The sequence below is a fragment of the Cucumis melo genome, chromosome 10 (genome assembly GCF_025177605.1).
Source record: "Cucumis melo cultivar AY chromosome 10, USDA_Cmelo_AY_1.0, whole genome shotgun sequence".
In the NCBI taxonomy this organism is placed as follows: Eukaryota; Viridiplantae; Streptophyta; class Magnoliopsida; order Cucurbitales; family Cucurbitaceae; genus Cucumis; species Cucumis melo.
In genome coordinates this window covers 2,079,683-2,095,853 of record NC_066866.1, presented here as the reverse complement: position 1 = coordinate 2,095,853, position 16,171 = coordinate 2,079,683, and the positions used below count along the sequence as shown (strand labels likewise).

Below are 16,171 nucleotides of genomic sequence, written 5' to 3'. Positions count from 1 at the left end.
AAAGGGGCAATAGTCTAAATACTCAAACTAGCTCTATATCAGTTTCTTTGCAACAATTATAGTGTGAAGCTCAAAAAGTTACAACGATTACCGTATAAATGTCTAGTCATATATTACAAATAGAAAGAAAGGCTCTGCTGTAATGTTCTTTTTTTGTTACTAAACTAATGTTACCTAATCCTACAATGAATTCCCCTCACTTTTGTAATGTACATAAGAAGTTGAAAGAGTATAAAACAAAGGTTCTTCCAACAACTATCTTTTTGCTGATGCTTCTTATGTATTCTCTTGCCACAGGCTATGTATGCTTCATATCAGGTTTGTCCAAGAGCAAGAAAACAACATCATATTTAATATGTATTGTAGGTGGTCTTATCTGTTAACATGTAGAGGAAATCTTCATCTTTTGAAGACAACCAGTGAAGATAGATACCGATGCTGTGTTCATCAAGTAGCATTCTTGTTTCTCTCCTTCAATTTGCCCCTTTTGGCCGCTAACCGTGCTGTGGAACCCACGCTCGTCGATCGGAAAGTGGAAGTGTTCTGTAAAATACCACAGTACTCTGGGTTGTCTAGTTGCCCTTCATTCCTAATCCATAAAATCATTTGATGATACATGGGAAGGAACCTCGTCTGTATGGCTGTGTAGGAGAAGTAAGGAATGAGTGTTGAGATGACCACAAATAGAAGCACAAGCCAGTAGGAAGGGCCAGGGGCAAGGACTTCGATGAAGATCTTATAAGCATTGGTCGAAAAGGTGGGGGTCATGGACCCATAGATCAGGAGAAAAATGTACCAGATCGAAATCGAACCCCAGATAAAGAGGTGTTGTATCAAGGTGAAGTAACTAACAGCAAGCGCCATTTGCAAGTTTACAACCCAAACAACACAAGAGTACATTGTTGCACCCAGAATATCTCGCCCTGCAGTTTTTCCATCGGAGTTGAAAGCCTGATGCTCAAGTGATTTAGTGCATAGGATGAAAATGATCACGGCACTGCCCAATCCATTAAACATCCAACTGAGTATTCGGAGCCAGCTGAAAAGAACATTCTGCACCCCTTGCTGGTATAAGAGAGGAAACTGCCACATAAAACAAAGGAATGAAGCCTAAAATTTGGCCAATTGCACTCATTGTTACATGTATTAGGGCTTACTGGTCTTAATGCAAAATATAGATAAGTCGTTTTCCTATGGTGTTTCTTTTTCTTAGTCTTATCTTCTTCTTCTTTAACTTCTTCCTATATCTTTTGATTCCTTGGCTTTCCTCTTCTTATATCCTCATATGACTTGAAAACCTAAATCGTAAAATTTCTGGCGTTTTTTATTCTGTTTTCTCTCTAAGAATTCTACAACTCTTACGATAATTGTGAGGCAAACTTGAGGCCTTCATTTTCTTACACAACAAGAAGATTGAATATATGTGCACGGTAACTAGCCCTCAAATGGATTTATGTTTGAAAAGAATGAAAGGATTTACACAATTTCTAATTTTTACTGGGTTTTGATCTCATGAGTTAATTGTAGGCTAGCGTTCATGAGAAAATGGCAAAAACAGCCATTACTAGAATGGTTTCCTGGCCGGATTCAATCAAAGAGTCCTCCATTACTTCAATAGAACTCAAGCAGCAATCAGAACGATATATGCAATTCACGAATCAAGGGTAAAAGGTCAAAATATAGGCCACTCATTTACATTCCAAAAAAAGAAGCTTGTATTTCACCCTGTGGTACCTGCAAACCTTTCAAAAAACAGGAATATAAGCATATTAACTAAGCATACCTGGAGGCAGAGTCTTGCAGATACATCCTGATCAAAAACTCCCAAAGCTACCACCGGAAGCGACGAGAAGAAGACATTGTAAAGTGATAAAAACCAATCATTATATACAGGTTGCCCAGAGAATGATGTGAATGCTTCGTATAGGAATATGGTAAAACCAAAAGTAATATTCTTATAGAAAAAGTAGCAAATCTGCAAATAGAGAGGTAAATTCATCAATAAATAAGAATGAGAATTATGAAAAATGATATTTGCTGAGTTCAGATATGTAAATGGATTACCATTGATGATATCCTTCTGTAGCACCAATGTCCATGCACAAGAAGCAAGTGCTCTAAATATTTAAACTGTGCTATTGCAACATCACTTGACATAACGGCCTGGGATGAAATATAAAAAAACTCGGTGAGATGTTGAAAAAATAATATTGTTCTTGAACTATCAGAACATAAGTATCATCTACACTCTTCAGCACCTGCATTCCTTCCGCACCACTAATGCCAACTCCAATGTCAGCTTCTTGAAGCATCCCTACATCATTGGCACCATCGCCAATGGCTAAGGTTGTTTTCCGTGTTCCAGATTTAACCAACCTTGTCACCTGCCACCATGAATCAAGGTCAATATTTTTAGATGAGACTTTAAAGCAAAAATAAAGACTAAAAGTACGAAAAACCAACCAGTGCCTTCTGTTTTGGAGATGAACGGCAGCAAATAACAGAAGCACAATGTGTCGCTACCTCAAGAAACAATGCCTTCATACTGTCCTCTAAAGCATAAGAAAGTGATTTTCCATCAATAATTAATGCAAATGCTTCAGATAACCCACTTGGTGAAGTCATCTGAGCTCTCCCTCGAGTAATTTGATCAAGGACGCATTGCATTGATGCCTAGAAGATTGTCAGAAAGATTCCACCACAAGGAAGGATGGGAGTCAGATGATCATTAAAGAAAAGTGACAACAACAATTTAACATACAGGGAAAAAAAACCTTCTCTTTCAAAAAATTTAATTTTCAGTGATAAAAAGGTCCAACCATGCTCAGTAAAATATCCATAGAAAACCTTATCTTCATGCGTTAAATAGTCAAATATTTTATAATGTTTGATTCATCTCCACCACAACGTAGAGAAAGATTGAGTTTAGGAAACTCTCCGAATCTCAAATAGAGAATTTTTTGTTGCAAAAAAGCAAGAACGAAATCAACCAAAAAGAGAGAAAAACAAGAAATAACATAAGCTCTCGTTGATTTAGCCATTTTGTTCATACATCCTTCGTGTTTCTATAAAATCCTATCATTGATGTAAATATTCAATTCATGGGCAAAGCCTACTCGACAAGTGGGATGTAAGACAAACATGTATAGGATACATATATCTATATTGAAAATCTGAAGCATCAGGGAAATTTTAAAATAAAGTATATACAAAAGCAACACATATCAGATTGCCTACGCCAATGCGTAAACATAAACAAGAATGGTTATGTGGACTCTGCGGTTTAGTTAATGAGGAATGAATATAGATTCACCTTGGTGATAGAAGCCTTATCCCCAGTCTTTTCTATAGCCTGAATTTCTGGTGTCTCCAGAGTAATAACAATTTGCTTCATATCTTGTCGCAGTAAGCTACAGGCAAAACTGTAATTTTATGCTCTAGAGTTAGTTTTAGTCCAGATATGATACAACTGGGCCTCAAATGGACATTTCAAATCAGGAAAACAAGTATCCATACCCAATATTAATGGCAGTCTCCATTTTGTCCCCGGTCAAAACCCAAATCTTAATTCCCGCCTGAGCAAGCTTGTCTATGCACTCAGGAACCTAGCAGCAAAATAGGAATAAACATCAATTTGAATTCCTTTTGTTACACTGATTCACCATTATCAACCGTTGACACATTTCAACCCACCCCATTTTGAAGCTTGTCCTCAACAGCAGTGGCGCCAAGAAGAATTAGATTCCTCTCGATTTTGTCAGTTACTTTCTCAATCAATGATTCTCGATCTGCACTAACAGAACTTTTGGCCTTCATGAACTCGTTGTCAAATTCTCTGAATTCTTCCTCTTCAAGCTCACGATAGGCAAGTATCAAAGTCCTCAATCCCGCATCAGCATACTCATTGACATGTTCCTTGGTCTCCTCTTCAAACTCCCTTCCATTCTTTCCAAGCCTTTCAAACATGATACTGCAAGAGGAATGGAAATATGGTGATTCTAGAGATAAGAATTTGATAAACCACAACCCTTCATTTAAACCACAGACCTGTCTGCACCTTTACAGAATAATAATATTTTATCCTCTTCATCTCTTATTATAACAGACATCCGCTTTCTTGCACTATTAAACTCCAAAACATGCAGCAGTTTATATGTCCTGCAAAAAAAGAACACTGATGATAATGGTGGCAGTTGACAATCAACAAAATGATACATCTACCATCTACATGTGAGCATGGAGAGAGAGAGACAGTAAGAGAGACATATTAGGTACACCAAGCAGAGCATGCCACACAGTATCAACTAAGGATACAATCTACAAATGCCACTATGAGCAGGAGAGTGGGACTGGTTGAAAGAAAAATCAGGAACGGTGCACCATCTATCACAACTTAATGTCTTTAACTTACAGAAAAAGCTAGATTCAATGCCTTAAATTTATTTCATGTGTTTTGAATATATGAAGCTCATGCGTAAGCTAACAATCAACTGATAGCAGATATAGTAAACAGTCACCTATCAACTTTCTTGCCTAATGAAGGATCAAATTCATGGAGTGATATACTTGTCTGTGTTCTTTTGTAGAACTCAAAGCCAAGTTCTCTAGCTGCAATCACAAATGCTGCTTCATCTGGAGATTCAGCCTCATAAGAAACCTCTCCATTATCCTCATTGATTTCAGGTATTGCTGTATGACAGGTTGCAAGAAGACGGAAAAACATTTGAATGACATCTGCATGAGGCTCGTTAACCCAATTCCCATTCATGATCCTAACATCCTTAAAATTAAAGCCCTTGATATGTGAAGCTTTATCATTGCCATCCTCATGGTGATTCACCCCGTTTGTAGCCTCATGCAGAGGTGAATCCTTTTGTCTACCTATAGCCCTTTCTACCTCTGTGAAACCCTGTCCATAGGCCCTCCCTGCAATAGAACACTTAATAAACTCCATTGAATTACAGGTCAGTGTTCCAGTCTTGTCAGAGAGTATTGTATCGACTTGACCAAGTTCTTCATTCAAATTTGAGGTGCGAGCACGAGCAGGTTTGTCAGCTTCTTCATAATACATATTAATATCTTGATTGATAAATATGCTCTGAAGAACTTTGACAATTTCTATTGATACATACAGTGAGATTGGAATGAAGTAGTTATATAACATCAGTGCCGTAAGAAAATGGAAAATTGCAGCTATTGGAGCCCTTTTTGGATCAAAGAAAATTCTCGCATCATCAGGCCTGAGATACCATCTTTTCATTCTCCCATTTTCCAAATCATCGTCAGTCACAAGGCCAAAAAATATAGATCCTACAAGAGCAAGAAAAAATAGAAGACAGAACAAAATATATATAATTTTATCCATTTTCCTCTCAACCTTGCTTCTCTTTGAAGGTGGATCCGTAGAATTTTGAATAACTTTTGTGTCACGACCAGTGAAGACAGCCACCCCATATATATAATCTGTATTCCGAAGTTTAGAGTCTCGAAGGAGTAGTTGTTGAGGTGACAGAGGATATGGTTGATCTTCCAACTCCATACTACCAACAAAACTGTACAAATTTGCATTTGGGTCCTCACATTTTATGATAGCCTTGAAGCTGTTGAACATAGAATCCTCGTTCATGTGTGAAGTCACTTCCAATGCTTGTTTTAGTTTCAAATTTGTCTCACCATCAAGGTTCATTGTCTCAACATAGCAGATTGCATCCTCATAACTAGATGAAAGCAAGATGATATCGGCTGGAAAGAATTCATCCTTCTCCACTCTAACAATATCACCCACCCTCAGATTCTTCCACTCTATGTAATCAAAAACTCCATCACCTTGATGCACTTTAACCTTTCTATTGTTAACCTCAATATCCTGAAAGCGGTCAATAGCAAAATTAGAGACCAATGTGAGATGAGTAACAAAAATTAATAAGAGGATTTATATTAATTTCATAATGTCTGAAATCATCGATCTTTCAAATCCTTATAATCTTTTAGAACAAATTGATAACACTACACAGCACATGAATCCCAACAAAAACCTGGCATTTATGGATGCTTACTTGATTAACCCAAACCCCTATTAACTGCCAATAATATCATTAAATTAGTTAATATTATCCCCTACAAAGTTCGCTATAGCCACCCAAAGAAAGATGTCACCCTTTCATCCATAATGAAAACTACGTCTGCCATAAAGGGGAATCTGGCAAAGAAAAATGATCTTTCCAACATTTCAAAATGAATTGCAGAAACTTCAACGTGGTAATTAGTTCAATATATTAGGATTAACATAGGGAAGAGGAGTTAAAAGGCCATGAAAGGACAAGTTTAACTCATCGAGTCAAACAACTAACAACAAGAGAGATACATACCTGTTTTTTCCGCCTCCAATCCTCAATCCCTTCTTTGATCATTGTGGCCGAAATGACGAGAATAAGAGGGATGATCGCACTGACAGCCGTGTAAGGAGCAAGAGGAGTAAAAGCGAGAATCCCACTGACCAAAAAATAGAAATTGGCCACCCTCCTGAATTGCTCAAACAATGACTTGGGCAGGAAAGTAGCTAGAGTATACTTAGTAGTACTAATACGATTGTCTATATAGTTACGAATTTCTGCCTCAAAACACTCTGGTTCGTTGCAGAAAACAACTCGAGAAAACCCCGGACCCCCAAGTTGTGAATGATCATCCTTTAAAGAAGCTTTCCCACAAGCAAACGAGTAGATCTTGCTAAAATGCAGCTTTCTCCTTCTGCCACCGCTCATTTTTTTCGTATCCCACCGATTGAAGTTCCCACAATTTACACGGTACAACTAAAAGAAATTTAAACAACATCCAAATGAAGAAATCTCGGGATTCCCCACAACATCTACTCCTCCAATCCAAAAGGGGAAAAAGTAAAGAAACCCAATACCAAAACTAAAACAGACCCATGTTAACAACAACTTTAAACATTATCAATTCGAAAGCTCAAAAGTACAGTACCCAAATCGAATCAACACTAATAAATGATGTGAATCTTTGAAAGTTCCTTTGCAAAGTAGAACCCAACCCCAGCTGAGAGAAAGAGAACGTGATAAGAAAGGATCAGAAAAAACGCATGAAAAAACACATAAAGATGGGTTTATGTTGTAATCTCCGTCCTCGTCGTAAAAACCCAGAAAACAGAAACCTTCAAATTCTTCAAGAAATGCCAGATACCAGCAAAGCGTTTCGGCGGAAAGCCACCAAATAGTTGGAGGAGCAAAACAGAGAGATACAAGTAAAGATTTCCATATATTTAACTCTTCCCCGATACCTTGAAGTTTTATACGAAGACTTGGACTCGATCTCTCGCATTTTTTTTTTTTCTCTCACTTTTCAAGAAGCCGGCGCTTTTAATTATTTCAACCACCAAATTTTCTTCTCTTCTGCCATGATTGTTTCGGAATTCGGCAAGTTTCCTAGATAATACAAAAGACAGAGAATGTCATTACCCATTTGGCAGAAATGAAAACGCTGGTGAAGTCTTTGATATTTAAAAGGCTTTACAGAAAAAAGAAACTCCAAAGCTCACCACCAATGGCGACTGTTTTTCTCTTCTGCATCATTTTGCCTCTCCACGGAATAATATAGAAGAACAAACAGACAAAACAATAAACAAAAACTTTTCTTTTTCCTTCTAAAATCCCATTAATTTGTAATTTGTTTCTATTATTTTTCCATTGCGATACATTCGATTTGTCACTAATAACTTGATTAATAGTTTAATTATAGGAGTTTTCCCTCTCCTTCAAGCAAATTAAAGGGGAAATTTTTACAGCAAATACCACAAAAAAAAAAGGGACCTTGGAGAATCTGAAATGAATTAAAAAGAAGATTTTTTAAAAGAGAAAAAAAAACTAAGGTGTAATTAAAGAATTTTTAGTGATGGATTAATAAACTAAGAATACGGCAAGGAGACAGGGAAGATGCGAAACGTGTCGATTGTGGTCAAAGTCAAACCAATCTCACCCCTCATTGTCTTTTCTTAATTGATGTGATTAATTGCAAAAATATTTATTTTTACAGCTACTACTCTTATCAAATATCATACTCCCCCATGTTCATCACTTAGTTCCCCCATTAATCTTATGAATTTTAAGTTTGATGGGTGGGTATGTTTGACTTTTTTTTCTCAATTAATAAAAGTAGGAAAATAAATATTCTCAATTCCTCTCTTGTCCAAATATTTGAAAATGTCACCTTCTTTTTTTCTTCTAAATTTTAAAATTACAAAATTACCAAAAATATTTCATTATTATTATTATTATTATGTTCTTAGTTTATTTACCATTAAGATTTATTTTTACATAAAAACCAAATAAAACTTAATGACTACAAAAAAAAAATATATGCAATAATTATTTTTTTAAAAAAAATTTGTATGATCGACGAGACCAAGAGAGAGACATAAAAGATAGCAAGTCTCCTTCATTGTCCCAATGGCCTAAGTCATTGACCTACACTGGTTTGAGTTTGGTGCGAGTGTGATGAAAAAATTGAAACCACTACCTATAAAACAAACTGCATAACTTCGTTGAATTGTCAAAACTCAAAACTTCTATTATATATATATATATATATATATATATATATATATATATATATATATATAAATTAAAAGTATTATATATCATCCTTGGACGATATTTGAATCTTACTCAATATATTTTTCATTGAATTTTTTTATAAAAAAAAAAAAGAAGGATATTAAAAATTGTATATAATTCAATAAATTCCGATGGAGGAGGAACCAAAAGATGAGAGGATTGCATGTATTCACGTGGGAATATTCAAAGAGTGAGGTAATTTGAAAAAAGGGGAGGGAATGTGAGTATGTGAATGAGCAGAAGCAATGGACAAGTTGCGGGTTATGGTTTTGTATAAAATCTTTCCCCAACTTCCAAGTAAACTCATTTCTTTAATTTCTTCCATTATTTCTCACTTTGTTTTCAATTATTGTAAACTTAGGTGGGCCTATTCCCAAATTCATCTCAACACCATATATAATTAACCCTCCCACCAATTACATTTTATTAAATTTAGGTCCTTCTTTTTTATATTTCATTTTAAAATAAAATTGGAAAAAAAATGTTTTTATCATTATTATTTTCTAATTTAGTAAAAAAAAAAAAAAACAAACCAGGGTTTTGTAAACAAGCTTAACTTTTTTCCAAAATGTAAAGTAGTTTTCAAATATTTCATGTATAAATTTGTTTATTTTAACTCAAAAAAATTTTTTTTTTTTTGAAAAGTACAAAACTAAACATCTACGTTTACACAAAACTTTTTTTTTTCTTTCTTTCTTTTTTCTTTTAATTAGACGTTGGATCTTATAATCAAAAACAGATTTCAAATTACAACAAAATTTCCTTGATAGACTTATTAAATTCTTTTAATTAGATGTTGAATTTATAGTATTTGATCCTGTGCGTTAATTTTCTTTAGTTATTTATTTTTTACGTTCAATATTTAGAACAGTAATTTGTGTATTTATCTACTAATTAAACCGTATATATATTGTTGACTAAAAAAATATATATTATCATTTATTGACAAATGAATTGTTGGATAAGTAAAAAGGCAACTTTCACAAAAGAGAAAATTCTATTACATTGGACAACTATACCTTTTTCCCCCATCAAACTTACACTCTTTTTCTAAGGCAAAAATTTTCAACATTCTCAAAATTTGGTTGGAGAAAATTATAGATTAATATATATATATATATATATATATATATATTTGCTTGAAAAATAATGCTGAAAATGCCTACCAAAACCAACCAAATTTAGAAATATACAAATTCGACCGTGATGGTTTAAACCGTTTCTTTAATTCACATCTTAAATAATTTAATATACCATTAATAAAGGGTTAATTGAAAATATAAGATAATTTAAAAAATAATAAGAAAAATAGGTACTTTAAAAATTATTTACATAAAAGGGTAAAAGCTTTGAAAATTTGTCAATTATAAAACATTTGACAAAATATTTACGCAAAAATCAATGGTAAATAGTTTATCAATTTTTTTTTATGTTTGAAAAAAAACCCACAAAATTTGAATTAAAAAATAAAAATTATTAAATATATAAAAAATCAATCTTCTAACCCATTTTAACCCAAATTTAACTAACATTATTAAAAAACAAAAGACATTTTTAAATATAATAAAATAAACCAAAATACTACAACATAACAAAATTTTAGATTTCATCAATGATAGAAGTTAATAGACTATCAATATAGCTGATAGAAGCATATAAGTATCTATCATTTATATAATCTAAAATTTTGCTATATCATATGAATATTGTCAAATTTATCATTTTTTTTATAATTTTCCTAAAAATATCATTAGAATTTATCAAGTGCGTCTCTTCGACCGTCGCAGTATTCCCATATCAACAAAGTTTCTACCATTTCTTCTAAATAATTTGTAAAACGTGGGTGTTTTTCCTAAAGTCTTATTTCATTTTTAAAAGTGCCTTATATTTTCAATCAACTCTAATTCCTAAAAGCATATAAAACTTGTTACGTTACCATTTATTTTAAAAATAAAATTAAAGAAAAACATATAAAAGATAAATATTAGAATTAGTAATTGTCTTATAACATTAATTAATTTTAAAAAAAGGAAGTAAAAAAGAAAAAGGCAAAATGTATACAAAATGGAGACCTAACATCCAAGAATTTTATATATAAATTAAAGAATTATATTGTTAATGAGCGTAACAATAATAGAAGTTGTCGCACAAGATTGTCATGGACGAAAAAAGGAATAGAAAGAACAAAAACAAAATGATGAGGGTGTCATCTCAAGAAAGAGCAAGTGGAAGAAAAACAAAAACCTAATAAAAAATAGAAGGGTCAAATATATATATATATATATATATATATATATATATTAATTATTATTATTATTATTATTAATTAATTATAATAATTTAAAGAAGAAAATATCTAAAAAGGTGATTAAAAAAAGAGCAAAACCTAAAAAAAAAACAGGTGGGAGGGAAAAAGGTGGAATGAAGCTAAGAATGTGAGGGACATTTGAATTTGTATTTTTCCACGAATAGAATAGAAATAATGTAATGAGATAGGGGCATTGTGGGGGAAAATTGGTGTTCATTGAGAAGTACTTTTCTACCACGTTTGGGAGTATCATTATTCAGGTGACTGTTTATTATAATTCTGTCTTCCACTATTTAAGCTACCACCAAAGTACACCTTCTATATTAACTTTCTTCCATTCTTTTCTTAATTTATTTTTCGTTATATTTGAAGCTGTATCTGTTATACTAATGTATAAAATGCAAAGCAAGAGAAAGTAAAGTATAGAGGGATCGAAGAGTTGGGTAATTGCTTCTCTCGATAAAACAAACCTAAAATTAATATAAGGTCTTGTTTGATAATTAATTTATTGAAGTTTTTTTTTTTATTATTTTTAAAATACTTTTCTAGTTTTCAAACCTTTACTCAATGGAGTAGCTTAATATTGCGTAGTTCAGTTTACTTTATCCCTATATTGAAAATGCCTACTTTTGTCCTCGTTAGATACTCTTTCATCGAGGGAAAGCTTTGTTATTAGTATTTCCATTGTTTGGAGGGGTGAGAAATACGTTTTTGTTGATCGACCTTAGTTTTTATGTACGGATAAAAAGTACGTAAACTTAATTAATTATAATTATTTTATTTATTTGAAATTAAGTAAGAAGTATTAATACTATTGAAAATAAATATATATTTAGTGAAAATCGATAGAACCGTAAACCTTTAAACTTATGAACCAAATAGAAACAAAATTTAAATTTTCAAAAGTAAATTTGGTAACATTAAAAAGATTTAGAAATTAAAAAAAAAAAAAAAAAAAGACAAGATTCCGTACTCGTACTCGATATTTTATTTAAAGAAACACAGGTTAAATAAAGTTGATTGACATGCAAAAAAAGATTATATCCCAAGGCACCATATGTTTGTTTCTCCAAAGAGGAAAAGAAATGAAAAGGGAGAAAAAGGAAGCAAATTAGGAATAAGAATGAGAATAGAATGAAATAAAAGATACCAAACCATCCATTCAAGCACCCAAAGTGAGCACTAGCCACTTAAATTTCTTTGGATTATTTAGATCTTTCTTTAATTTAGTACTCTATTAGTTTTGTTCATTTTTCTTTATAACTCCTCCTTTTAGAGCTTTGTTTGTTGAACTTCCACTTCTTAAGCACTACCAAGACCACTCCACCCCCATTTACTGGAGGTTTTGTTTCTTTTTGTTCAATGCAATGGAACACATATAAAATTTATTTTTATTAGGTCGTTTTGCAACAAAACTAATCTATATTTATTTTCGATGTTTGTTAATTTAGTTTAGGCTATATTATGGTTGGATTTGATTGTTTGGAAATAATAAAATTGCTAAACGGACAAATTGTTGACCTACCAAAAGTCTTGACAATTTATTCTATATTGAAATGTTAAAATATGTCTCTCTTTTATCAAGAACTTATGCTAATGTTATTCGTCTCATAGCCAACCCATAATTTATTTATCAAGTTAATTAATAATTAAATATTATTTAATGGATCAAGCACTTAGTTGGGATAATATTAGTTTTCTTTTCTTTGGTAGGAAATGATATATTTAAAGTTAGATCTTAATTAGCAATTATTTATTGATATAAAAAAATCAGTCGAATACATCAATTAATTCTTATTATTGATTTGTATTATATTATAAGCAATTCTCATGGTTTGAAGTAAAAAAACATCACAGGGTTATTGATTCGATTTCAAATAACTATCCTTTCCCAACCCCAATGATTTATTCTAATTATTTCAACTTATTTTTAATTTTATTAGGATAATTATAGTACCAATAATAATTAAATATATAGTGAAATTAAAAAAGATTACAAATATAGTAGAGTTTTCAAAAAAGTCTATTACCAATAGATCAATTTTTTCAATATGGTCTATCGTCAATAAAGTTATATTATCGATAAACTTGGTCAAATTTTGCAATATTTATAATTGTTTAAAAGTATTATTATATATACTAATATTTTGAATTTTATGGTTGTATTTGTAATTTTATTTAATATTATTGATTTTGTTTTAGTAGGAATCGGGTTAAAAATGGATACACTCAAAAGTTACCATTAGTAAACAAATAAGTAATTAAAATGTAATTAAACCTAACAATCAACTTGTAGTAGTTGTGTTACTTTTACAAGCAAGCAATTATGTTCACCAAAACTTCACGTAGTGTTATCAAACTAAACTGTTTTGGTTAAGTCTCCTATCTTAATCAATCGATGAATACGATAGTGTTATATTTCATATGTATGTGTGTGTATATATACATTATTTCTTAAATAATACACATCAATTATCTAATCGACAAGCTTTTTTTTTTCTCTAAAGAAAAAGTAGGACATCAAAATTGATTTAATTCAACCAAATGGTCCCTAGATCATTGGAGTTCCTATTTTTCTTCACTTCAACTAAATGGTCCTAATGAAAAGAAGCAAGAAATTAAATAGTGTGGTGGGGGCAACATTTCTTCTCAACAATAAACTTTAATTAATTTGTTCTTCCTTATATTTCTATGTATTTTCCCAATATCAATAATACATTTGGAGAGGTTTTTATCTCATATATATTACCCTCACAATTTTAATTTCCTTACATTTATTTTATTTTAACTTTATAATAATTTCGTATCTTTCAACTTATAAACATTAATATAATTCTCTTCATTAAAAAACTCAATGAATTTCTTTAAAAAAACGAAATAGATATAATAATGAAATGTGAAAAAGTTGAAAAAACTAAATTAAAATAGTAGAAAACATCGGACACCCTTCAAAGTTTAAACTAAAGGGTTAACATCAAACTAAACTAAGATAATTATGAAAGTTAAAAGACAAAAAAGGAAAAAAAGAGTCAAACTAAACTATATTATATAGAATGATTTAAAACCATATATATATTTACATTCGATAGGTCATGTGTCCATAGGGAGTAAGAAACAAAAATTAAACGAATGACGAATTCAAACGCGGGCGACCGATGTGGTGACGTGGAAGTGGGTGATTGGGCCACGTGTTAAAGTTGGTGTACTGTTATTGATGACTTTCAACCAATACCGGGGATGATGGGTCGGGTTCGACATTAATAAGATGGAAAAGAAACAATAATTTAAAACGGATTTGGTGGTGCAAATTTCTCGGATGTGATAGGGGTATGATTGTAATAAATGAACTTTTTGTGTTAGTTACCAAAAAAATAAAAATCCAAACTCGAAAAATGTCGGCTCAATAATTAATCGTTTTCTTATTTTTCTATTTTCTTGTTCCTTCATTTTTCAGCATTTTGATTTTACCTTTTCTTTTTTTTTTTCTTTTGAAAATCATAGTTTGTTTACTATCCAAAGGAAATAATTTAGAGGATTAGGTATATGTGTATTTATTATCATTATTATTTCTTGAAATTGATAGTTATTCTCGGTATAGTCAAAAATACATTTAATATGTATTCTTTCTTTTTATAATTAGCCTACAAAATTAGATTTTTTAATTTTGGAATATCATAATTGTTAATATATCTAACTAACTAATTGATCGATTATGTACAATAATGTGTAACAACGAAAGGTGATAATTTTTAAATATATTTCTCATAAATAAACTAAAATTAAAATAAATAAAAAAACATTTAATTTAGGTTATGTAATTAGAATAAAAAAATTGAAAGGGTAAATAAATATAATGGGATTGGTGGTGAGTGGTGGGTGTGATAGGTTAAACTAAGAAAGAATATGGGGAGGAATAAACTCATAAATATTAGTGGATAAATGTGACTTTCATATTTGAAAATGAGTGCTTTGGAAATAGTTGACAACCATCCCTAATTGGTGGCACTTGCTTATCACCCCCTCCCTCCATTTCCTTCCCTCTCTCTTCCTTTCAAAGCATCCCCTAGTTCCAAATTATTGTTCAATTATCAATCCAACTATTCTAACCTTATTTCGTATGAAAGATTTGTTGTTCAAATTTTTCATGTACTAAGAAAAATCATTCAATTTATCATCTCAACTTAGTTAATTAAACGTTTGAGGAATTTAATTAGTCGAAAGCTATATTTCGACTATAAATAATTAGAAATTCAAATCTCCCGTATTTATAAATTATTATGTTGAACTCCGAAAGAAAACAAGTTTTTAAATATTACAAAAAACAATAGTTATTAGACTTGATCATTAAACGTTATGATAATACAATATCAATATGATCACAATGAATAACATTCCAAATCAAACAATAATAGATGGTTCTTTTTTACGAACCAAAAACTCAACCAAAATGATTAGTACTTAACGTAATGACCTAACTAAAAATTTGAATCTAAACCCGTTGGTTCTTTTTATTTTTTCTTTCCATTCGAAGATACCATAATAGTTGATTTTACAAGTGATATCCTAACTAAAACAAATAAAGGAAAACCAACCTAAAAAGTTGGTGGGTTACTATAGTTAATAACATATGAAAACTATTATTAATTTTAATATTGAGAAAATTGCATAGGTTGAATATATATATATATATATATATATATATATATATATATATATATATATATATATATATATATGAGTTATGGAAACAGCAGAGGGTACATATGGGTACCACAATTTGTCTTCCCCTTGCTCACAACTGTACTACAACTCTCCAACCTTTTTCTTCAATCAAACCACCACAAGATTCCCTAATCCTAAACAATATATATTTTAATAAGATTGCTCACTGTCCTCTTTGTCTCCATTATATATTATATATATACTCCTTTTATATCATCTAAATACTTCCATACATGTATTATTTCCATTTATATATACACATAGCATCTTCGTTGAACATGGTGTCTCTTTCCAAACTTTCCTAATTCAATATTTGTTAATTTAAACTTTATGGACTTTGATATATTGGTAGGAATAACGTAACATTCTATCTTAAAATCAATTGATGACGAGAGAAGTTCATATAAGGAGTGTGAAGTGATCTCTTGATTTTTGTAATATTGTTGGGATCCTCGATAAATTAGTTTTACAATATTTGATGTTAAAAAGCTTTCGAGGATTGTTTGTGATGTTG

General features: G+C 31.2%; 1 protein-coding gene across 1 annotated transcript; it reads right to left on the bottom strand.

Annotated features, from left to right (window-relative positions):
• Positions 1-10: 10 nt before the first annotated feature.
• On the bottom strand, positions 11-7,743 carry LOC103489230 (putative phospholipid-transporting ATPase 9). The gene is made up of 12 exons (XM_008448304.3): positions 7,553-7,743; positions 6,369-7,439; positions 4,518-5,866; positions 4,048-4,158; positions 3,694-3,970; positions 3,517-3,605; positions 3,314-3,422; positions 2,464-2,673; positions 2,259-2,384; positions 2,065-2,163; positions 1,784-1,975; positions 11-1,083 (listed from the first exon to the last, which is right to left on the bottom strand). The coding sequence occupies exons 2-12, from the start codon at positions 6,759-6,761 to the stop codon at positions 448-450; spliced, it is 3,591 nt and encodes a 1,196-aa protein (XP_008446526.2). The 5' UTR covers positions 6,762-7,439; positions 7,553-7,743; the 3' UTR covers positions 11-447.
• Between the last annotated feature and the right edge of the window lie 8,428 nt (positions 7,744-16,171).

Excerpts from the sequence above, each read along its gene's own strand:
- LOC103489230 (XM_008448304.3), bottom strand. The coding sequence starts at position 6,761 with ATGAGCGGTGGCAGAAGGAGAAAGCTGCATTTTAGCAAGATCTACTCG. Across the intron at positions 4,159-4,517 it reads TTAGGCAAGAAAGTTGATAG|GACATATAAACTGCTGCATG; the intron begins GTGACTGTTTAC and ends CTTTTTTTGCAG. Across the intron at positions 1,084-1,783 it reads CTGCAAGACTCTGCCTCCAG|TTTCCTCTCTTATACCAGCA; the intron begins GTATGCTTAGTT and ends TTTATGTGGCAG.